This window comes from Patagioenas fasciata, chromosome 30, assembly GCF_037038585.1.
Source record: "Patagioenas fasciata isolate bPatFas1 chromosome 30, bPatFas1.hap1, whole genome shotgun sequence".
Classification (NCBI taxonomy): Eukaryota; Metazoa; Chordata; class Aves; order Columbiformes; family Columbidae; genus Patagioenas; species Patagioenas fasciata.
The window spans coordinates 2,797,052-2,821,262 of NC_092549.1; the positions used below are offsets into that span (position 1 = coordinate 2,797,052).

At 59.1% G+C, this 24,211-nt stretch overlaps 1 protein-coding gene across 1 annotated transcript; it reads left to right on the forward strand.

The window, feature by feature from the left end:
• Positions 1–1,339: 1,339 nt before the first annotated feature.
• Positions 1,340–24,157, forward strand: LMNA (lamin A/C). The gene is made up of 12 exons (XM_065857544.2): positions 1,340–1,806; positions 17,487–17,643; positions 18,295–18,420; positions 18,536–18,706; positions 18,795–18,920; positions 19,637–19,857; positions 19,946–20,150; positions 20,266–20,373; positions 20,549–20,668; positions 20,755–20,853; positions 21,411–21,668; positions 22,897–24,157. The coding sequence occupies exons 1-12, from the start codon at positions 1,457–1,459 to the stop codon at positions 22,927–22,929; spliced, it is 1,974 nt and encodes a 657-aa protein (XP_065713616.1). The 5' UTR covers positions 1,340–1,456; the 3' UTR covers positions 22,930–24,157.
• Positions 24,158–24,211: the final 54 nt, after the last annotated feature.

Consider the following 24,211-nt stretch of genomic DNA (forward strand, 5'->3'; position numbering starts at 1 on the left):
CCCCAGCCATGGGGTGCAGCTCCATTTCCAGCTTTCCTCGCTGCAGAGCCCAATTTTGCAAGGGGGGACCTCACAGAGCAGGAAACCAGAGCTGCCCCTCATTTCTGGAGCGCAGAGGGGTCGCCTCTCCATCCCCCTTGCCGTTCCAGTCCCGTGCAGGAGGGGTTTCCCGTTTATTCCCCGTTTCTCTCCCTTCTCAGTACTTCAGAGCCAGTTATTTTATATAAGACTGCAAAATCATTTTGGGGCTTGTTAGTGCGGCGAGTATTTCTGGATGTTAATACCGCATTCATTTCCTTGATGGAGATCTTCTCCATCTTCAGCTCCTTCACAGCTTTTACCAGCGCACCAGCCTTCGGTCTGAGAATGATAAAAAGCTATTAGTCACCTAAAAATTCACCGGCGCTTCGTCTTGGTAATAGCGGTCAATATATGGAACCAAACCAACCTTCCCTTCGTGGTACAAAGCACAGGGTGCGAAGTTTGAGGAGGGAACAACCCCCCCATGGTGGCACTGGTGGGTGTTGGAGAGCGTGCGGTGGAGCTGCCAAATCTCAGCGGTGCTTTGGGGGGACAGGGCACCCTGCACCCTCCTCCAGCGCCTGGGAGGGCTGGGAGCCACCCAACTGGGGATACTGGAGGAATGACAGTGCTGGGAGGACTGGGAATGGGTGGTGTTGGGAGGTGGGGGAATGGGAGGCAGGTGGTGTGGGGGGAATGGGCTCCCCTGGTGCTCAGGATTGCAAAGTGAGAGCAGCTGGTGTGGGAAATTGGGAGAAAGGATAGAAGTGGGCACAGCTGGTGCTGGGGAGAGCTGGGAAATGGGCATGAGCAGTGCTGGGAGAACTGGTGCTGGGGAAGGGGTGTCCTCTGTGTCTGTGATGCTTTGGGGTACCCCAGGTGATGGTGTTTTGGGTGACCTGGGATGCTGTATTTGGGTCCTCGGAGTTTGTGGGGCTCCAGGGTCCTGTGCAGCCTGGGGGTCCTGCAGTGGGGGTGTCCCAGGACCACCCAGCACCTGTGCTGTGGGGCAGCGATGTCCTGAGCGTGCACCCCATTGCCGCAGCCCCTCTTGGGGTGCGCTCATCCATTGCCACGTCCCCCCCCAAGCTGAAAGCCAGCTCAGCTGGGGGGGTTGCACTAGGAAAGAGGGGGCACGGGATGTTTGCAAGGGGGGTGGCCCTGGGCTGCCACCCCAGAGCTGCCCTCCCAGGGCCCCTTTTCCCAGGGATGCTTTCCCAAGCGAAGGCCCTGGCTGATGTCAGTGGGTTGTCCCCACCCGGGTTTCGGATAACTCCACCCTCCTCCTCCTCGCAGCTCCTCCTCCCGCTGCACAGCCCAGCTGGGATATAAGCAAGTCACTCAGACAGCCGGGAGCAGCAGAGACAGCTGGGTGGGTGGCGTGGGACATTGAGCTGTGACCTGCGCCGCGTCCTTTGCCTCGACACCGGACCCCATGGCGACGCCTTCGCAGAAGAGAAGCACCCGCAGCGGGGCTTCGGGGACCCCCTTGTCCCCGACCCGCATCACCCGCTTGCAAGAGAAGGAGGAACTGCAGGAGCTCAATGACCGCTTGGCCGTCTACATCGACAAGGTGCGCTCGCTGGAGCTGGAGAACGCGGGGCTGCGGCTCCGCATCACCGAGTCGGAGGAGGTGGTGAGCCGCGAGGTCTCCGGCATCAAGGCTGCCTACGAGTCGGAGCTGGCGGACGCCCGCAAGACCTTGGATTCGGTGGCCAAGGAGAGAGCTCGGCTGCAGCTGGAGCTGAGCAAAGTGCGGGAGGAGCACAAGGAGCTGAAAGCCCGGTGAGTGCCCTGGGGACGGGGGGGGGACGGTGTTGGGACGGTCGCTGTCGTCATGCTTGGCATGGAGCCGGGAGGGAGGAAGGAGCAACCTGGAGGAGGCAGGGAGAGGGGAAACCCGTGACCCGGCGGGGCAGGAGCGTCCGTGGTGGGGACCGGGAGCAGGGAAGCTGTCCCGGCATTCCTGCTCTCCCTCCAAGCGCCATCTTTGGCTGGGATGCCCTTGGACGGGGGATCTGGGGCCGAGCCGTGAAGCTGGGGCTGGGGCGAGGGGACGCGTCCCCGGCTCCGGGCAGCGTGTGCGTGACGTGGGTGCGAGCGCCGAGCTGGCCCCTCCGCCCTCGTCATCCTGCAGCCATTCCCGACCACGCCGGGGTGCGGAGGGGAAGCGCTGCCAGCCAGCTGGCTCCGTCCTGCCCACAGACCTCGCCTGCTCGTCCTATTTTCCTCTGCTGTCTTTGGCAGCGGTTATAGAACCTGCTCCGCTTTTGCGTGTCTTAACCCTCCCCGTGCTGAGCTGCCTGCGCTCAGCGGGATCCCCTGCTTTGGGGCGAGCGACGCTCGGGCAACGCCTCATCCCGTCCCCATGGGCTGGCTCTCGGCGATGGGCTCCAGGGCTGCTTGGAGGCTGAAATTCCCCCAGCCTATTCCTATCAGGTTTTATCTTTCGCTCCCTGACATCAGCAGTGCCCTCCTCATTGCCACCGCCTGGCGGGTGCCTCTGCCCTCCCCTTTTGGGATGGTGGCAGATGCCCAGCGCCGGTCCCCTGAGGACGTGGATCCCTGGTTGGTGTCACAGCAGGGGTCGACCACTGGGCTTCCCCAGGGCTCTGGGACCATGGCCCGGTCGTGGAAGGAGCAAGCGCATCCCTTTCTGTCATCGGCTTTGGCTTGGGGCACAACCTGCGCTGGGCAGTGGCGCGACACCCCCCTTTCTCCATTTAATCTTTTCCCTTTCATTCCGGATGCCTCATTTCGAGTCTGTACTAAACAACACTAAAATTAACTTCCTCGGAAGATGCCATAAACGTTCTGCTCGCAGGGAAGGGAGCGAAGGCGCAGCCTTTTACAGCTGTCTTTGAAAGCTACGCCGTGTTTTATATTTAGCTCGCTGCTTCCCGTGCGCTGCCGCTGCGGCTCCGCGCCCCGATAAGGCGGCTTTGCTCACCCCGCTCGCTGCACGGCACATCCCGAGGATCGGGGAGCTGGGGAACTGAGCCGTCTAAAGGCTTTTGCTGCCTATGTGAACCCAGAGCTATCTTGGCTGGGATCTTTGGAGGGCTGGAAAAAATGCCCGGCCTGCAGCCGTCGCTGGCTGAGCGCTGCGCGCTCTGTTCTGCGGCTCCTGGAGCTCACCGTGCGTGCTGTGCTGACGCTGACAGGTCCCCCTGCAAAAAGGCTCCGACAGGGGATTCCCACAGAGCAGCTCTCGGTTTGGAGGTGGCTTTCGGTGGGTTTCGGACCGCTGATTTCGGAGAACAGGAGGAGAGAGGTGTCTCAATGCATTGAGTCGGCTCTGAGTCACCGTTTGCGGGGTGCAGAGCGGTTCTGCCGGGGGACGCCGGTGCGATTCGTTCCTCCTTCTGACGTGTCCCCCTTCCTTGGATGGTTGTACCCGTGCTGATTTCAACCCCCCAAAATCCCCGCAGAGGGGCTGCGGCTCATCCTGTGTCACTGGGGACCTTCTCGATGTGGCAGAGTTGCTTAAAAAGGGGCACAAATCGGCTGCCGAGCCGCGATGTTGCTCCTAAAGCTCCATTTGGCTGGGATGCCCTGAGTCTTTTGGGAGCGGGGCAGCCATGAGCCGGACCTGCGGATGGGTCGGAGCCGCTCACGGGGTCGGGAAGGGTCTGTCGTGGCGATGCTGTGCTGCTCCGCTCCACCATGGGGCCGGGCAGGGAGACACCGGTCCCACCGGCTCCGCCTGCCCCCCAAGCCCCTGGGTCAGCTCCATGACCTCAGTGTGGTGCCACCTTGTTTGGCTAATAAATAACACGGTGGCTCTTTGCTCCCCTTGCTGTCCCCGTCGGCGCCGGGGAAGCACAAGGTATCACCCGCGGGGCAGGCGGCTCCGGAGCCGCGTTATCAGCGCCCGCAGCATCGCCGCTGCCCGCGGCCGGGTTGTCTTGTCTGCGCAGGAGGGAGGGCGGGGGTCGGGGTGCGGGGTGCACGGGCTGCGGGCAGGGTGCCCGGCGCTGGTGGAGTCGGCGGGAGCCAGGCCCACCCTGCGAGGGAGAGGAGATGGGCTCCCCATCTGGGGCTGGCGGGAGCGGGACAGGGTGTGCGGACGGGAGAGCGTCCCACCGGCTGTTGGGGCGCTGGAGCAAGAGCTGTGGGGGTGGATGAGGGTCCAGAGCTGGGGTGAGCAGTGCGCACACACACAGTGTGAGGGGTGGAAGGGACCCCAAAGCCCACCCAGTGCAATCCCCCCGGAGCAGGAACACCCAGCTGAGGTTCCACAGGAAGGGGTCCAGGGGGTTTGAATGTCTGCAGAGAAGGAGACTCCACAACCTCCCTGGGCAGCCTGGGCCAGGCTCTGCCACCCTCACCCCCAACAAGTTACTTCTCATCTTCCAGCGGAACCTCCTGTGTTCCAGTTTGCACCCATTGCCCCTTGTCTTACCAGCTGCCTCCCATCACCCCTCTTCTGGCCAGCTGCTCTTGGCCTGGACCCTTCCCTGCCTGTTTGGTTGTTCTTGGTGCAGGAGGGTTTACCAAACCCCCCAGCTCCTCATCCCTGTGCAGCCTGGCGCCGGCTGTGTCCCTGGACAAGGGACCCCCATGCGTGTCCCCAGGCCCTGTGCTCCCCCACCAGCTCCCCAGCCCCGTGTTGGAGCCACGTTTGGGGCGAAGCAGAGGGTGTGGTGAGGGTGCCTGGTGACTCAGGGGTGCTGGAAGCACCCAGCATCCTCCCTTCCCAGGGCGTGGGGAGAGCCTGGACCCTCCTCCCTCTGTCTCAAGTGCCCCTCACCTGCAGCCCCCGGGGTGGACGGGTAGGACTTCAGAGGACACAGACACAGCGTGGAGATGCTCTGAGCCCCATCCTGCCCATCGCCCCCCTCCATGCTCTGACTCCTGGGGTGCAAACAGGAGCCTCAGCCTTGATTCACCTCATCCCACAACCTTGAGTTTGTCAGTGCAAGCCGTGGTTTGGGGGCACGGAGGCGTGCGATACAGCACTGGGGCACCCTCATCCCAAAGAGGGGAGCCGGGGGTTCCCGGAGCCCACCGCGCTGCGGCCGCTCCCTGCTCCGAAACAGGAACCAGACCCTCATTAGCAGTGCGGCTGACGAGCGATGGCTTCCTGAATTGCAGCCCCTAACCTAATTAAGCCGGTACCTTGGCAGCACCTCTTCCTCCCCAAGCCCTGATCTCCCCCTGGCACTGATGAGGAAAAATGCCCTGTTTGTCCAAAGGCTGCTGTGGGGGGGAAGCTCGTCCAAGGGCACAACAAAGGAGGCAGTGGTGGGGGTGCTGGGCTGAACCCCAACCCCTTCCCCATCCCCGGTGGGTTTTGCCCTGAGCTGTGTTCAGCAATGACCCTCCAGGGAGCAACAGGTGAACGAGACCCCTTTATTGGGGGGGGGGGTGGGATATAAAGCCTCAGTGCCGCAGGGCTGGGCGCCGGCACCGCGCCGCCCGCTGCAGCGATGTGTTTGTGCTGGAACGTTTTGCGTGGGGGAGAAACCTCGGGCTGTTTCCCCACTCTGTCACCCTGCCAGGGAGGGAACGGTTTGGCTCGGAGGCTTTGCCCTTTTGGAGCAAACAAAGAACAGCTTGTGCAGCCGGGGGGATGCTTTGGCGACATGGAGCCGGGGCTGGGACCCTCTTAGACACACCGTCCTTGAGTGTTCTGGGTAGATCTGTTCTCCCCAGGCACCCCGATACAGCAGTTTGGGGGGGCCGGGCAGCCAACCCTCCCCATGAGCTGCTGTGCCGAAAGCTCCGTGGCAAAAGCTCTTTTGCCTTGAAGCTGAGACTTTCATCACCGTCCGGCTTTTTCTTTGGGGAGAGGTTTTATTATCTGTGCAAACATCCAGCCCCCACTTTTTCCTGGCTCACGGAGCAGGAGGAAAAGCTCCAGCGCTTTCGTTTTGTGGCTCCGGCTGCGTTCGCCGTCCCTCGCTCAGCGCCGCGTTCGCAGGGACGAGGGGAGCGACAGCAGATCCCATTGCCCTAAAACATTCTTTATGATGGTGGGATCCATCCTGGCAAATTAAGGACCCCAACCGCGGAGCTGGGGGGTTAAAGAGAAGCGATCTCAAAGGGAAAGGGGGCTGAGTTTGGGGTGGGACGAGCCGTCCTGTGCCTCGCACAGCGAGTCCCGGCCTGCCTGGCCGCGTTTGCTGCCACAAGTGTTTTCCAGCCTCGTGTGCGTCACTTCAGTCGTCTGAATCCCATCAGTACTTCAACTTCAGGGTGCTGGGCAGAGGCATGTGAAGAGGATGGAGGGCCAGGGTGCGGCCCCTGGGCTCCTGCCAGCTCCTTATTTTAATGAATTTGTGCCCTTTGGGAACAGCAATTTCCTCCCCTGCTGGAGGGGAGGACCCCCCGGCGCTCTCCCCTTTGGGGAGCATCAGCCCAGTGGGTTCGAGATGCATTGGGAATCACCTCCCGCTCTCTGGGTGCTGGCTGGATCACCCGTGTTTTCCATCCCGGTCTCTTTGCGAGGCCGTTTGCTGAGCCTGCTCCTCCGTGATGGGCTCGGCGTGTTCCCAAACGGCTGAGGCCGGTGCCACGTGAAACCCGCGTCTGTCCGCACACCCTCACCGGGCTTTTGGGGCTGGGTGCCCACCTGCCTCCGCTCCCTTTCCTCCTTGCCAAGCGCTGAATGCCCCCAGTGTGAAGTGGAACAGCTGCACGGGACTGCCCCGGTCCCTTGTCCCCGCTGGATGTGGTGGCAGCTGCCGCCTCAAGCGCCAACCCCATGACACCCTCAGCTGTCCTGGGGAGCCCCCGTTTCCGTCCGTGAAGGGCGTTGCGCCGCGTCCGTGAGTCCCACGGTGCGACTGTGGGTGTTGATGAGAGGCGAAGGGTGTGGAAATGGTTTAATGAGGTGCATTGAGCTGAGCCCACAGAGCTGCCGCAAAACCAGAGTGGGGTGAGGGCGCCGCTGTCCTTGGACGATGAGTCAACATCGATCATAAACCAGTTTCCTCTCCACGCTGAGGGTGAAAGTACCCGTGGCTGGGGTTGTGCTCCGAGCTGCCTTCGTGTGTTTGGAGCCAGGAGGTGTGACAGCAATGGGGACAAAGTTCCCCAGCAGCCCGTGGGGTGCGCGCTGCCGCGCCGCCTGCGCTGTGCCCCGATTCCTTACAGGGCTGCACCATGGTGGTTGTCAGCGCTGTGTCCCTGCAAAGAGGCGATGGAGCTGGGCTTAGGAGCAAACAATGGCTCTTCTGCAGCTTTGGGCTGCGAGTGGCCCAAAAGCACCTCTGCAGGAGGGGGTTCTGATAGTGGAGGTGGCTCAACCCTCTTGGACAAAAGCCACCTCTGGCCGCTTGCTCCGGCTCTTGCTTCCGACACCTCTGTCCTCCTGCCACCCAGCGTGGTGACCCAGCCCTGGCCAAGCGACGCTTGGCACCTCCCTGCCACGGCGCGCGGTGGTGCCGATTTCTTGGGGGTTTGTTTAACACCAGTTTAGGGACACATTTTTCTCCATTGAAGCCCCAACTCTGAGTCGTGGGAGCTGAAACTCCCCTGGGTGCGACAAAACAGCAAAGAGAAGAATGGAAGAGCAAACTGGAAGGTCCAAACTTTGCTTAAATAATGAGCGTGATGCTAATGGGCTGGAACACTGGGATTGCTCAGTGTGGGTGTCAGTCCGGCTCTGTCCGTCCATCCCCTTCCTCGCTGCCTCACCCCTGTGGGCAGAGCTCAGTGCCCTTGGCTCTCAGAGCAGAGCAATTAAACACATTAACTGTGCTGGGCTGGTACCTCTTGTTCCCAAACTAAGCCCAAATAACGAGCGATGGGAAAGAAAGGTTGGTAAGTGCATGAGGGAAATCAACCCGTTTTCAGTGAAACCAGCACAACCAGGCATGAGGGGGGAGATGAGTCACGCTCAGCTGCACATCTTGGGGCCAAACTTCACCACAGCTCCGGAGCCACGCTCGCCCGCTCCTTCCTTCCTGGTGTGGTGGGTGCTCGCGGATAACCCACTGCCCAGCTGTATCTGTGGGGTGCAAGGGTGCTCCCCCCATCCTGAGCACCACACGCCACACTCGCTCCCCCTGTCATTTCCCCACAGCGCTGTGGGTACTCAGAGAAATTAGGGAGAAGTCACAGAACCCCAGAATGTGAGGGGTTGAAGGGCCCTGGGAAGCCCATCCAGTGCAATCCCCCCGGAGCAGGAACACCCAGCTGAGGTTCCACAGGAAGGGGTCCAGGGGGTTTGAATGTCTGCAGAGAAGGAGACTCCACAACCTCCCTGGGCAGCCTGGGCCAGGCTCTGCCACCCTCACCCCCAACAAGTTGCTTCTCATCTTCCAGCGGAACCTCCTGTGTTCCAGTTTGCACCCATTGCCCCTTGTCCTGGCACTGGTGTCACCCAGCAGAGCCTGGCTCCATCCTCCTGACACTGCCCCTTTCCATCTTGATCCCCAGCAATGAGTCCCCCCTCAGTCTCCTCTTCTCCAGCTCCAGAGCCCCAGCTCCCTCAGCCTTTCCTCACACGGGAGATGCTCCACTCCCTCCAGCATCTTGGTGGTTGCGCTGGACTCTCTCCAGCAGTTCCCTGTCCTTCTGGAGCTGAGGGGCCACAACTGGACACAATATTCCAGGTGTGGTCTCCCCAGGGCTGAAGCCCCGTTTGCAGGACGATCCTGCGCTTGCAGCGATTTGGGCTGAATTGTGCTTTCTAGGGATGCCGCGTCCGCAGCCCTCACGGGTGGGGAAGTGGTTATTTCCTGCACGCGTGCCGAACAGGTCTGGGCTCCATCCTTGCGCAGCGGGTGCTGGCGGGGAGCACCCACTGAGCTGCCTGCGTACGGCCGAGCGTGGCCAAGCACCAGCGCTCACCTTCCCCGCCGCTCCGAGCTGCGTTCTGATGGCAGCGCATCCAGAGCCATCCCAGCATCCACCCCAGCGGTGACTCACGCTGGCACCGGGCAAACGAGGCAGCTCCGGTGCAGCCCACGCCGGCCTCGCCGTTGCCGCGTGCAAACAGACCTTGTGGCAATGTAAACACCTTACCCGCCCGTTATCGACAGCAAACCCTCTTGTTCCCAGGGAGATGGGCGGCAGTTGTGTCAAACAATCCTCTGCTCTGTTTCTTAAGCAAATTTTGCTGGCCGGTAGCTTTGCGTACGCAGATTTATGGAAAATGGGGCGAGCTGCTGCAGCTGGAGGGGAAGAAGGGAGAGTTTGCTCCAGTTTTCCATCTCTTGGGACCTCTTTGCCTTGTCACATCTCACCCAGGGACCGTGAGGGTGCAGCTTGGTCCCTGCGTGCAAAGCTTTGCATCCAGAGGTGCCACGTGCGTGCAGAGGGAAAGGAGGCAACGGCCACGTTGGTAACATTTCCTCGCTCCTGGGGCTGGGATTTGCACCCCTGGGGCTGGATTTGCATCCCTAGGGCTGGGATTTGCATCCCTAGGGCTGGGATTTCCATCCCTGGGGCTGCATTTGCATCCCTAGGGCTGCGTTTGCATCCCTGCTCCTCCTCTGCTGCCCCATGTCCTGTCCACATCACCAGCGCAACAGGAGCTTAGGGCTCGTTTCCCCCCAACGCTCCCGATCCAGAAGACGTGATGAGTACGGGTGACTCAGCCCACTGGTTTTAGCTGCATTTCCCCGTGTTGAATTCCCCAGGGAAGCGTTGGGAATCTGCACTTTGTCTTCATCCTTTAAGGCAGTGTTTTGTAGGCCTTGCGTTTCTCATTCATATATTAAAGTAAATCTAATGTTCTAGGATTCGTATGGAGACTCAGCACTAGGAGTCGTTTTAGGTGCGGAAAAACCTACACACAAAACATTCCCGTTAAGTTTTAACCCAGTTATTGCAAACGCTGGGATTCGCTGTGTTGAGGGAGATGGTCAGGACTGAGCTAAATCCCTTGACTTTGATTCAGTCCAAAACGTAACTGTTGCGTGGATATTTGTCCGTGATATTAAGGGTCCGAAGCTGCCGTTGTCGCCGTCGTGTTCACAGTATCGCGATGAACACTTGGAATTGCCTTGTTCTCACCTCTTCCCAAAGGCAGAAACACGCGCAACGCAGGGTTAAGCTTTAAATACAACGCTACAGATGGTTAGTAATTCCAAATTGGGAAAAAAACGCTGCTTCTTGTGCCTTTTCTACTGGAAACTTGTCCTGGGAAGGTGGAAAGGGAAGCGGTGTGGAAGGCGGCGTATTCACACAGCTGAGCTATGTCTGAAGAGTTTCTTCCCAGCACAACTCCAGTTCTTTTAATCTGATGAAGGGCATTATTGCTTTAATCTTTACTTAGGATGGTTTAAGTCCAGGACATAGTGTGTCTTTTAGATAAACCGATGTAAAATTCTATATGGGAAGCCAGCAAAAGGAAGGTGGCACGTTCGTAATATCTGGGTTTGGGTTGTGCTGGCGAGCGAGGGCTCATCAGTGTTAGATTGTGGTTTTCGGAGATGTTCGGCTTTTTAAAGCCTTTGGTGGCCAGGGACCAACCTCCCTCTGGAAATTCCAGCATCATCCGGTGCCCTTGGGACCCGCACGGACAGCGATATTGGCCGGGTTGATTTCCCCCGTGCGCCGTGCAGATGAATCACTGCGCCCCGCAAGTGGCTCCGGAGACAAACGTGGGGTCGGATGGGTTTTGCTGAATCAATTCCACCTGGTGGGACTTCGGACTCGATCCCAGCCTGGAGGTGCTTGCTCCAGGCACCCAGGTTTGGTGTGAAGGGGATCCAGAGGGAATTCTGCCCTCGTTTCGCTCGCTCGGCCCCGGTGTCTTTCCCATCTCTTTCCCTTCTCTCTGCGTGTGGCCGCCCGCACCCCAGAAGAATTAACAGCAGCTGCAAAAGGGGGTTTCATGTGCACCAAGACACCAGTGGGACGTTGATATCCCTGCTCCGATATTCCCCGTTCCACAGGGAATTAACCCTGCCCTTCATCTGTGCAGATACGTGGATTTATACCCAATGCAAACCTCACCCGGTGCCCTCCAGAGCGCAGTGGAAACCCAAATCCCATCTGTTCCCCCGTGCGAGCAGGCAAACCCCTCTTTTCTAGCTATAAAACCCTCTCTGGTAAAACCTTCGGAGCCGCAGAGCCCTCCTGTTACTAAGGGGGACTCAGCCCAAATAGCAACGTCACTTGGTGACTTGGGATTTCCATTCTGAGCTGGGATGAGTCACCAGCGCTGGCGTGACAGCGCGGGACGGGGCGCGGGTGGCACCGGGGCTCCCCGGCCTTTCTCAGCTTTTTAATACACTATTTATTCTCGGAAATAGCATTTCCAGCTTTTAAGTAGGAAAGGGGGGAAGCCCATCGGTCCACGCCACGCGCGTCGGTTTGTCGCGGTGCTAAGGAAGCCTAATTGCTTTCCCCCATCAGAGCGATGATGATCGGGGATGGCACGGGGGGTTTGCTCGAGTGTATCCAGCAAAAGCAGAAAAGCTCCTAAAGGGTTTGTGGGGAGTATTTGCAGCTGATTCCTGGGGGTATCGGCTGAGCGGGTCCAGTTGGACTTGACTTTGTATGTGTGTGCAAATCCAGGTGGGGTTTAGTGGAAGGACTGAGATTTCGGTCCGTTCCCATCCCTGGGAAATGCTCTTTCCCGGTTCCCAACGAAGCAGCTGTTTTGGTTCATTTTTAGGATGCGAAGCGAGGCCGGATCCCAATTCCAGGAGGGGGAAGCCCAACCTTTAGGAGATGCCAACGAGCTGTTGGCACCACATGGAGCTGCAGGAGCCCCTTGGCCCCAGTTGTGCACGGGAAGGGGCTTTGGCACAGCCGACGCTGCCGGGCGGGGGCTGTTTCCGTGCATCCTTGGACACAACCAGCCCGGCATCCCCTGGCTGCCGTTTGGCGGGGTTTGGTGCCTAACAGGATGCTGGCTCCGTGCAGATGTTGTCCCCGCTATACGTTGTCCTGGCTATTTACAGCTCCCCTGCTAGGAGACGGGCTGGTGTTTATCCTGGTGATCTGGCAAAGGCGCAGCGGCGCGGATGAGTCAGGAGCTGGGAGAAGCTGCTTTGCCACATTCCCATTGCCCCACTGGGGAGGTTTTCCCAAGACCGCCTTTCCTTGGGCTGTCCCTGCTGCTTGTCCTGGGGGGCTGGTCCCTGGGGTATGGGGAGTGATCCCTGCGATGGGGGAGCGATCACTGGTTATAGGGAGCGATCCCTGGTTATAGGGAGTGATCCCTGCGATGAATGAGTGATTCTTGGTTATAGGGAGCGATCCATGGTTATAGGGAGTGATCCCTGGTTTGTAGGGAATGACCCTTTGATGGGGGAGTGATTCCTGGTTATAGGGAGTGATCCCTGTGATGGGTGAGCGATCCCTGGTTATAGGGAGCAATTCCTGGTTTATAGAGAGCAATCCCTGATTTATAGGGAGCGATCCCTGGTTTCTAGGGAGCGATCCCTGGTTTATAGGGAACAATCCCTGGTTTATAGAGAGCAATCACTGATTTATAGGGAGTGATGCCTGCGATGGGCATGTGATCCCTGGTTTATAGGGAGCAATCTCTGGCTTATAGGGAGTGATCCCTGGTTATAGGGAGTGATCCCTGTGATGGGTGAGAGATCCCTGGTTATAGGGAGCGATCCCTGGTTATAGGGAGTGATCCCTGCGATGGGTGAGCGATCCCTGGTTATAGGGAGCGATCCCAGGTTATAGGGAGTGATCCCTGCAATGGGTGAGTGATCCGTGGTTTATAGGGAACAATCCCTGGTTTATACAGAGCAATCCCTGATTTATAGGGAACGATCTCTGTGATGGGTGAGTGATCCCTGATTTATAGGGAGCGATCCCTTTTTTTTAGGGAGCGATCCCTGGTTATAGGGAGTGATCCCTGGTTTATAGGGAGCAATCTCTGGTTTATAAGGAGTGATCCCTGGTTTATAGGGAGTGATCCCTGGTTATAGGGAGTGATCCCTGCGATGGGTGAGTGATCCCCGGTTATAGGGAGTGATCCATGGTTTATAGGGAATGATCCCTGTGATGGGTGAGCGATCCCTGGTTATAGGGAGTGATCCCTGGTTTATAGGGAGCAATCCCTGGTTTATTAAGGGGTGATCCCTGGTTTATAGGGAGCAATCCCTGCAATGGGTGGGTGATCCCTGATTATAGGGAGTGATCCCTGGTTATAGGGAGCAATCCCTGGTTTATTAAGGGGTGATCCCTGGTTTATAGGGAGCAATCCCTGCAATGGGTGAGCGATCCCTGGCACCCATCCCGGTGCTGGAAGCCGCACAGTGCGCAGCAGCAAAGCCCAAGGTGGGGCAGAGCAGGAGTTTCCTGGGTCCTCCAGCAGCCAGCTCCACCGCACACCTCCTTGAGCACACGCTGACTCCCTTGCCTCAGTTTCCCCACCTGGAAATGTGCTGCGGAGCCTTTTCCGGGGCTGTGTTCCCCCAGTCTTGTTGCAGAGGAGCAGGCTGGTTTGTCTCTTGGTTCCCCGAGAAACCTGCATCCCCAGGGCTGCACACATGCAGATTTATAGATGAGGGGTGAGCCCACAAGCTCCCCTGACTCTGCACCTTGTTTGGGGCTGCGATTTGGCAGCCGGGAAGGATGGGACCCCCCATTTCTCCCACTGGCTCCATCATTCCCCTTGCGGCGCGCAGAGCTCGGTGCCGGACAGCAGCCTCGTGCTTCGGAGGCGGCTCGTGGTGATGTGTCACGGGGCGAAACCACGGAGCTTTAGGTGCATCTGGTGGGCTTTGGCTTCTGCGGTGGGACACGTGGTTCTCTGGGTGGCTCAGCTTTCCCAGATCCGCCAGGTTTTGGTGCAGAGCCCAGGGGCGCAGGAGCAGAACCTGGGGTGTCCCTGCACCATCCCTTCCTCATTGAACCCACCGTGTCAGCTTTGCCGGCCTGGCTCTGCGTCTGTGCCGAGCGCAGAGCGAGTCCAACTTTCCATTAACGTTCGGATTTTCTGGCAGCTCGGCTGCGATTTTCCTTTTTTTTTTAAGAGCTAAAAATAAAACATCTTGAGGCCCCTTTTCCCTCCATCTTTCCTCTTGAGACGTTTGTTTCTTGAGGATTTGGTGGCTCGGTTGTGTTTTCTCCTCTTGGCTCCGACAAGCGGTTGTTGTTTGCACCCTGGCGCGGCGGATCGGATCCTGTAGGACACCGGTCCCGTGCCCAATGTTTGGCAAAGGATTCGGGATCTTTTCGGGACTCACAGGCAGGACAAGGAGCCCGGTGAAACGCTCCGAGGTGCAGGGGGGAGGTCCCCGTTGGTCCCCTTGCCGAGGGCAGCGGGAGGGACGCAGCTGCCGCTCGCCCCTTTATTTATAGCCCAGTGCCAGCTGGAGATATAAAAGCAGGACACGATGGGAGGAGAAGGGAAAACCGACCCCCAGCGGGGCTGTGATGGGGGTCACGAGGGTCTGCAGGGCCCGGTGGGTTTGTACCCGTGACGAAACCTCACCCGGAGGCACACAGGGCTCTGTTTTGGGGGGACATGGTGGGGATGCTGGGGTCCAGCAGAACCACGTCGCGCAGGCTCCCAAAGGACGGGACAGAGCTCTTTGATTCCTCCCTTCCCTGCAACGCTGCTTCCAAACTCAGCCCAGCTATGGAGATTGAGCTCACCTCTCGGCCTCCCCAGCACCACCCAGGGCTGGGCATGGTGGGTTTTTAAGGAAAAGGGATTTATCCCCTTTTGGGATTTACCAGAAGGCTTTCTAGGTATTGATATATTTTCCCCCGAGCCGTGGATCCCTCCCGTCCATGGAGAGGGCGAACCCGTTGCCACTGCGGAGACACGAGGGTGAGCGTCTTGTCTCAGCGCTTTCCCTCCTGTATTTCTCTCCCCTAAAGAGTCAGAGGCTTCGGGATGTGCCCGATGCCGCACGTACCACCAGCCCCATCCCAAAGAGCCGGTGACCCCCAGCTACACCCCGGTCTGTGCGCCGACAGCAAGCAAAGAGCTGCAGAAGCAAAACACCGAGGGCAAGCTCTTCCCAGCGTTAAACAGGGGTTCACTCAAACCAGGATTAAACCCTGGCGGCAGTGCCGGGGTGGCCGGGGAGGCAGCCACGCTGGCAAGCGGCTGCCAGATGGGAGAACTCGGCTTCGAATGTTGCTTACAATGAGCTGCCGAGGTTCCAGATCCACTCCCAGATGGCATTTTTGTCCTGTGAGTCACTGGCACGAAAGGCGTGGGTTGCGCGGCAGGACCCGGCGCGGCGCGGCGGGCAGCGGGACCGCGGTTCCCCGCTAAAGGGGGCTAATGGAGGACGGCAGCGCGAGGGAAGCGCCTCGGAACGACCTCTCCGTGCTGGCTCCGTCACAAAGTGGAAAGAAAAGCAGGAAAACCGTTGCTGAGCGAGGAGTTTCCCATCTCCATGTGCACGTCGGGGGACGCCAGGCCCTGTGGTCGCGGTCCCCGTGGGCAGGGAAGGACTCAAACCCCTCCTTGGCGTCTCGCTGCCAACATTCCCGGTCGTGTCGCGGTGCCAGAACCCACAGCTGGGGCCGGCTGTGCCGGCTGTGGCGCCGGCCCCTCCGTGGTATTTTGTACCTGTGATCTCATGGCGCGGGTGCGTGCGCACAGCTCCGGAATGCGCACCACGCGCTGGCGTGCGGCAGCGTGTGACCCAGGCCACCGCAACCGGTGCCGTCGCGCCAACCCGGGCGTACACCCGCTTGTGGGGTGACAATCCCTGCCGGGAGCCCCGCTAACGGCAGCCGGTGGGTGCTGCGGGAAGCGTGTGGGTTCTTTTCTTTTTATAGGGTCTACCGAAATAGTGCCGGGTTGCGTTTTGGTGGTTTCGGCGGATCGGGTTCCCTGGGCGCATGGGGATGTGTCTGGAGGCTGCTGCCTGTGAGAAATGGCCTTGAGCGGCTGCCAGAGGGCTTAGGAAGCAAGAGGGGGCAATGCGGGGTGGCACGGGGGCTCTGGGGTTGCACCGTGACGCTGGAAGCGCGCCCCAGGGAGCAGAGCGGCCGCGGTGACACCATTGGTGCCGGCCCAGCCCAAAGGATGCGCGGCCGCAGGTCAAGGGGGGGATTGTCCCCTCTGCCCCGCTCTGGTGAGACCCCCCTGCAGTGCTGGGCCAGCTCTGGGTCCCCTGCACAGGACACACATGGAGAGGGGCCAGAGGAGCCCAGGAATGATCCGAGGCTGGAGCAGCTCTGCTGGGGACAGGGTGGGAGAGTTGGGGTGTTCAGCTGGAGAACAGAAGCTCCGGGGAGACCTTAGTGTGGCCTTTCCGGACTTAAAGATGGGGACAGATTTTGAGCAGGGCCTGGTGTGATAGGACAAGGGGTGATGGTTTTAAATTGAAAGATTCAGGCTGGATAGAATGGAATTGTTGCCCTGAGGGTGGTGAGAGCCTGGCCCAGGTACCCAGAGAGGTGGTGGATGAACCATCCCTGGAGACATCCCAGGCCAGGCTGGACGGGTCTGAGCACCCTGAGCTGGTGAAGATGTCCCTGTCATGGCAGGGGGGGCACTGGGGGAGCTGGGACGGTCCCTTCAACCCAACCCGTTCTGTGAATCTGCTCAGGTGCCACCACAGCGTGCAGCCCCGCACCCATCACACCACAACACGCTGCTGCAACAGCCGTCGTGCTGTGCCACACCCGTCCACACTGTCACCCTCACTGTCACCCTCACAGCCCCGCACTGTCACCCCACCCCACACTGTCACCCGCACTGTCACCCTCACAGCCCCACACTGTCACACTCGCAACCCTGCACTGTCACCCTCACTGTCACCCTTACAAGCCTGCACTGTCACCCCACACCACACTGTCACCCTCACTGTTACCCTCACATCCCCCACCCACTGTCACCCTCACATCCCCCACCCACTGTCACCCTCACAACCCCGCACTGTCACCCTCATAACCCCGCACTGTCACCCCACACAACCCTGCACTGTCACCCCACTCCGCACCACACTGTCACCCCACACAACCCCGCGCTGTCACCCCACACAACCCCGCACTGTCACCCTTACAACCCCGCACTGTCACCCTCATAACCCCGCACTGTCACCCCACACAACCCTGCACTGTCACCCCACTCCGCACCACACTGTCACCCCGACACAACCCCGCACTGTCACCCTCACAACCCTGCACTGTCACCCTCACTATCACCCTCACAACCCCACACTGTCACCCTCACAACCCTATACTGCCACCCTCACTGTCACCCTCAAACCCCGCCCCCCCCCCCCCCCCCCCCCGTCACCCGGTCCCCGCCGGTCCCGCAGCGCCCCCTAGCGGAGCCACCGCGCACTGGGTGTGCCTGTCCCACCCGGGCCGTTCACCCCGACACCCCCGCTCCCCCATTTCTACCCCAACCCTTTCTGCTTCCCGAGACCCCAACTGATGCTGGACGCACCGTGTGACCTGGACCCGCCGTTCCCTTTGGTGGGTGGGCATTGGGTACAATCCTGCCCCTCTTTTTGGGGGTGACGGGAGGGGCGCAGACGTGATGCTCGGGGTCGGGGTGCGGAGGGGACGCGGGGTCTCTCCTCGCCGTGTGAGTCACCGCTGCCATGGGTGCGTTGCAGGAACGCCAAGAAGGAAGGGGACCTGCTGGCGGCCCAGGCGCGGCTCAAGGACGTGGAGGCTTTGCTCAACTCCAAGGAGGCCGCGCTGTCCACGGCCCTGGGCGAGAAGAGGAACCTGGAGACTGAAGTGCGGGACCTGAGGGCGCAGGTGGCCAAGGTGAGCACGGGCAGGCTTAGAATCATAGAACCATCGAATCGTTTTGATTGGAGGAGACCCTCAGGATCATTGAGTCCAACCATAACCCAACTCTAGCACTAAACCTCGTCTGAACGCCTTTAAACCCCTCCAGGGATGGTGACTCCAGCACTGCCCTGGGCAGCCTGTTCAATGCCCCACAGCCCTTGGGGGAGAAATTGTTCCTAAATCCAACCTCAACCTCCCCTGGTGCAACTTGAGGCCGTTTCCTCTTGTTCTTGTTCCTTGGGAGAAGACACCAACCCCTTCCATGCTCCAACCTCCTTTCAGGTAGCTGTAGACAACACTAAGCCTCCTGTTCTCAAGGTTAAACAGTCCAAGTTCCCTACACCTCTCCCCATCACACCAGCCCCTCAGCAGCTTCATCGCCTCCTCCGCACTCCCTCTAGTATTCCAATGTTCTTCTTATGATGAGGAGCCCAAAACTGAACACGGTATTCATGGTGTGGCCTCATCTTGTCCCCAACTGCCCCAGGGACCCCCCAATCCTCCACCTGCCCGGGGGCTGTGGGGCAGAGGCACGGGGGGGTGATGGATCCCAGCCGGCACCGGGTGCTGTGCCCGGTGGGTCCCCGGGTGCCAGCCCTGAGGATCCTTCTCGATTCTCCGCAGCTGGAAAGCGCCTTGAGCGAAGCCAAGAAGCAGCTGCAGGATGAGATGCTGCGCCGCGTGGACGCCGAGAACCGGCTGCAGACACTGAAGGAAGAGCTGGAGTTCCAGAAGAACATCTATAGCGAGGTGAGCCGCGATGGACCCCTGCGGGTTCGCTCGGGATAACCTGTTGTGTGTTGTGTCCCCATCCTTGAGCCGATCCCACCCCGAGGTGACGCTGTGTCCCCTGACCCGTCCCCAGGAGCTGCGGGAGACCAAGCGCCGCCACGAGACCCGGTTGGTGGAAATCGACAACGGGCGGCAGCGGGAGTTCGAGAGCAAGCTCTCGGAAGCCTTGCAGGAGCTGCGGAGCCAACACGAAGCCCAGATCAGGCTTTACAAGGACGAACTGGAGAAGACCTATGGGGCGAAGGTGAGGAGCACGCGTGTGCCGCTGTCCCCGGCGCGGCGCCGGTGGGCGGAGGGTGCTGGGGGTGCTGACCCTGCGTCTTGTCCTCCAGCTGGAGAACGCCAAGCAGTCGGCTGAGAGGAACAGCAACATGGTGGGTGCTGCCCACGAGGAGCTGCAGCAAACCCGCATCCGCATCGACAACCTCTCCTCGGAAGTCAGCCAGCTGCAGAAGCAGGTGAGTCGTGAGCAAGGGGTCCCTCTGCATCACAGTCGCAGTATCACAGTATGGTTGGGATTGGAAGAGACCTCAGAGGATCATCCAGTCCAATCCACCTGATAGAACAGGAACACCCAGCTGAGGTTCCACAGGAAGGGGTCCAGGGGGCTTGAATGTCTGCAGAGAAGGAGACTCCACAACCTCCCTGGGCAGCCTGGGCCAGGCTCTGCCACCCTCACCAGGAAGAAGTTTCTTCTCAAATTTTATTGGAACCTCTTGTGTTCCAGTTTGATCCCATTACCCCTTGTCCTATCATTGTTTGTCGCTGAGAAGAGCCTGGCTCCATCCTCATGGCACTCACCTTTTATATACTTATAGACATTAATAAGGTCCCCCCTTAGTCTCCTCTTCTCCAAACTAAAGAGCCCCAGCTCCCTCAGCCTTTCTTCATAAGGGAGATGCTCCACTCCCTTCAGCATCTTGGTTGCGCTATGCTGGACTCTCTCCAGCAGTTCCCTGTCCCTCTTGAACTGAGGGGCCACAACCGGACACAATATTCCAGATGGGGTCTCACCAGGGCAGAGTAGAGAGGAAGGAGAACCTCTCTCAATCTACTAAACACCCCCCTTCTAATACACCCCAGGATGCCATTGGCATGGCCAACCCTGGGGATGGTCCCCTACTTGGGGTGGCCCAAGGTGGAGCAGCCACCCTCACCTTCCCTCCCCACACAGCTGGCTGCCAAGGAGGCGAAGCTGCACGATTTGGAGGATATCCTGGCCAGGGAACGCGAGACCAACCGGCGCCTGCTCTCCGACAAGGAGCGGGAGATGGCCGAGATGCGGGCACGCATGCAGCAGCAGCTGGATGAGTACCAGGAGCTGCTGGACATCAAGCTGGCTCTGGACATGGAGATCAACGCCTACCGCAAACTGCTGGAGGGCGAGGAGGAGCGGTGAGCACAGGGCGCTGCGCCCAGCGGCCCGGAGGGTCCCAACCCTCGTGTCCTCGCTGATTCCATCTCCCCTTCTCCTCCCGGCCAGGCTCAGGCTGTCCCCCAGCCCATCCTCCCACAAAGGGGGGTCCCGCAGCCATTTGTCCACCCCGGGCTCCTCCAAGAAGAGGAAGCTGGAGGACAGTGAGAGTCGGACCAGCTTCTCCCACCATGCCCGGACCAGCGGCCGTGTTGGGGTGGAGGAGGTGGACTTGGAGGGCAGGTTTGTCCGTCTCAGGAACAAGTCCAATGAGGTACGGTTGCCTTCAGGGAGGATCCCCCTCCGCTTCCCCCCACGGGCAGCAGGTGAACTGGGACGAGCTGGGGAGGAACTGGGGGATCTCAGGGTTGCTGCTCTCTCTCTGATAGGACCAGGCGATGGGGAACTGGCAGATCAAGCGGCAGAATGGAGATGATCCCCCCATCACCTACCGCTTCCCCCCGAAGTTCACCCTGAAGGCCGGCCAGGTGGTCACGGTGAGTCGCTGCCCGGCGAAGGATCCAGCGTAGATCCCAAACCCAGCCAGGCTGTTGGTGACACAGAGCGGCTGGAACCAGGGCACGGGGCATTTTTGGGGGGACAGACCCGCCTCTCCAGGGTCTGGGTTGTGCAGCCCTGAGGCGTTGGTTTTCTCTGTGCTCTTCTCCCTAGATTTGGGCCTCAGGGGCTGGGGCGACCCACAGCCCCCCCAGCAACATGGTGTGGAAAGCCCAGAGCAGCTGGGGCTCCGGGGACAGCCTGCGCACGGCCCTGATCAACTCCAACGGGGAGGTGAGAGCCCCACGACAGCACCGGCTCGGGGACAGGGGGGGTCAGCAGACACCGAACCCCCCCAACTCTATTCCTGTCCCCTGCAGGAGGTGGCCATGCGGAAACTGGTCCGCACCGTGATCATCAACGACGACGACGAGGATGAGGATGACGATGAGGTCAACATCCACCATCGCCACCACCATGTGAGTACCACGCTGGTCCCGGGGTGTCGTGGTTTAACCCGGGCTGGCAATACAACCACGCAGCCACTCGCTCACTCCAATAGGGGAGAGAATCGACAGGGAAGGGAGAAACTTGGATAAGCACAGGTTGGTGTCTCCCATGTGCTGAGAGCACGGGGCGATTGGCCCCAGCACTCAATAGGGCAAGGACAGGGCGGCAGGGACAGGTCACCCATCCACACTGTGCCAGCCCCAGTCATTTGGGATTATAAATATTATCATATTATTATTATTATTGTTGTTATTATTATTATTATTATTATTATTATTGTTATTGTTATTATTATTGTTATTATTATTACTACTACTACTACTATTACTATTATTACTATTACTATTATTACTATTATTATTATTAACTGACATGATGGAGAGGATAGGTGGATTACAGACTGTTTTTGAACACTAACTCAATGATCCCTCCTGGCGATGCTGCCACGGCCCTCAGGCCATGATGCTCAATGCAGAAGATGCTCAGGCAGGTGCTCAAGGTCACTTTGTTCCCCCCTCACCTCCAGGGCACCTGCAGCGGCTCTGGTGACCCCGGCGAGTACAACCTCCGCTCACGCACCGTGGTCTGCGGCACCTGCGGGCAGCCGGCCGAGAAGTCGGGTGGCCAGAACGCCGGGATCAGCACGGTGTCCTCGGGGTCGTCCACTTCCAGCGTGACCGTCACCCGCAGCTACCGCAGCATTGGTGACTCAGGCAGCATGGGCCTTGGGGAAGGCCTGGTGTCCAGGTCCTACCTCCTGGGGAACTCCAGCCCCCGTCGGCAGGTCAGTGCTGTCCCCAGACCCGGCTCAGGGTGTCCCTGCGCTGCTGGGTCTCCACGCTCCCTGCATCATCCTCCTTTGACATGGCAGCACTGCAGAGGGGTTCCTTCCCTCCCCTCCTCAGGGAATCCCAGAGTGTGAGGGGTTGAAGGGCCCTGGGAAGCCCATCCAGTGCAATCCCCCCGGAGCAGGAACACCCAGCTGAGGTTCCACAGGAAGGGGTCCAGGGGGTTTGAATGTCTGCAGAGAAGGAGACTCCACAACCTCCCTGGGCAGCCTGGGCCAGGCTCTGCCACCCTCACCCCCAACAAGTTGCTTCTCATCTTCCAGCGGAACCTCCTGTGTTCCAGTTTGCACCCATTGCCCCTTGTCCTGTCACTGGGTGTCACCCAGCAGAGCCTGGCTCCCTCCTCCTGACACTGCCCCTTTCCATCTTGATCCCCAGCAATGAGTCCCCCCTCAGTCTCCTCTTCTCCAGCTCCAGAGCCCCAGCTCCCTCAGCCTTTCCTCACACGGGAGATGCTCCACTCCCTCCAGCATCTTGGTGGCTGCGCTGGACTCTCTCCAGCAGTTCCCTGTCCTTCTGGAGCTGAGGGGCCACAACTGGACACAATATTCCAGGTGTGGTCTCCCCAGGGCAGAGCAGAGGGGCAGGAGAACCTCTCTGACCCACTGAGCATCCCCTTCTAACCCACCCCAGGTCCCATTGGCTTCCTGACCACAAGCGCCCAGTGCTGGCTCATCCCCAGGACCCCCAGCTCCCTTTTCACTGCTCCAACAGCTCATTCCCAACTTACACTGCAACCTGGGGTTCCTTCTTTCTGCTTTTCCTCTTGCCCCAAGCACCTTTGTGTTTGTATCAGCTTCTTTATAAGGGGACGCTGGAGTCTTAGAGGGGCTGGAAAAGGATGTGACCATAACACCTCCCCACCCCACGCTCAGCAGCCCTGGAGCATCCCTCATCCTCCATGGCTCCGTCTCCGCGTGTTATCCTTGCTGATAACACGAATATTTCACCACTTGGATATTAATACGCTCACTATTATTGATCAATGCTCAAATTTGTGACTTCAGTGCTGCAGATACCCCACCTGAGGGATGTTTGTTCCGTCCCAAGGGGGGAGCCGGGATGTGCGTGCTCAGCGCATCCGGGTGGTCCCATGTGGACTTTGCTGCCCCCGGGTACCGGCGCTGGGGGGTTTCACGTTGTCTTCTCTGTCTTTCCCCCCAGGCTCAGGCTGTGCAGAACTGCAGCATCATGTAACTCCACGGCACCATTCCCGTGTCTCCCGGCCATCTCCAGCTCGTTTTCCCAAAGCAGAATCATTTCTTTTCTTTAGAAAAATATAAAAAAAAAAAACCACGAGGTTGGGTTTTTTGTTTTCTATAGCAGGAATTTTATATATATATATATATATATATTAAAAAAAATGCTAAAAGATGCTTTTTTTTTTTGTAAAGAAAACAATCTATTTCTATAAAAAAAAAACCACAAAAAATAGCTTTTCAGCTTCAACGTTTTTTTTAACAACTCAGCCAAAGACACCGAGAAACGGCGTTTACCGAGCAGCAGTGCGGGAAGAGATCGTCTTTTAATAGCTGGTTAGATTATACCCTTTTTGCCAAAGCTTTTTATATAGGATGAGGAGAAGCAGCGCCATCCCCATCGGTGCAGAGGTGCTGGGGCAGCCCCGATTCTGGTGCAGGTCATGGAGAGCCGCTCTCCGAAGCAGAGCGCAACGTTTTGCAACCCTCTCTATTATCTTTTTGGATCTGAAGCCAGAATACTTCTTATTTTCGCTCAGTTTTATCGTCTCGTTTCACTTCGACGCCGCCACGGGGGCTCCGGCAGCTCGTGGGTGATGCTCCGTGTCTCTCCATGGCCTTGCGGGCATTACCCCCCACCAGCCCCCTGCCCTCATATCACACCATGTACTGTATTTCCCACCCAAGGCGCCTCTTTCCTTCTGGATTCTCCTCTTTTTAAGCAGCCAAGTTGTGCCTTAGCTGAGCATTGCAGAGCAGAGCTGGGAACCCTGTGCGCGGCGTCGAGACGGAGGAGGGGATGCGACAACCCACCGCAGCTGCATCCTGGGACCAGTTGGGTTTGGCGAGGGGGTGATGGACCCAGCGGGACCCCCTCTTTGGGGTTCACCTCTGGTTTTCTTGGCTGTGGTTGGTTGGGGTCTCCTCCAGTGGCAGGGTGAGGCCGTGGATGGTTGATCCAGGACAGGGCTGGTTTGCCAGGGTGGCTCTTAGAAGTGAAGGGAATTTTGGGGTCCATCCAGCTGTTGATGGAGATTGCCGCTTTTCGCCTCCATGGGGGCACCCCCTGCCTCCAGCGCAGCCCGGGGACAGGATCGGGTCCCCGGCGCAAGCGCCCCGACTCCAACGGGGTCTGGTGAGACCACGTATGTATCTGTGCTTGCAAAGCTTCTGTGTTATTGCCTGTATCTCCTTCCAGAATGAATACAGCCAAAACCTTCCCAGCCCGTGTGCTGTCCTCATTGCTGGCCGGGGGGGCGGGCATTGGGACGGGGGGGGCT

Coding starts and splice junctions, on each gene's coding strand:
- LMNA (XM_065857544.2), top strand. CDS start 1,457: ATGGCGACGCCTTCGCAGAAGAGAAGCACCCGCAGCGGGGCTTCGGGG. Junction 17,644..18,294: donor TGAGGGCGCAGGTGGCCAAG/GTGAGCACGGGC, acceptor GATTCTCCGCAG/CTGGAAAGCGCCTTGAGCGA. Junction 20,669..20,754: donor TGATCAACTCCAACGGGGAG/GTGAGAGCCCCA, acceptor TGTCCCCTGCAG/GAGGTGGCCATGCGGAAACT.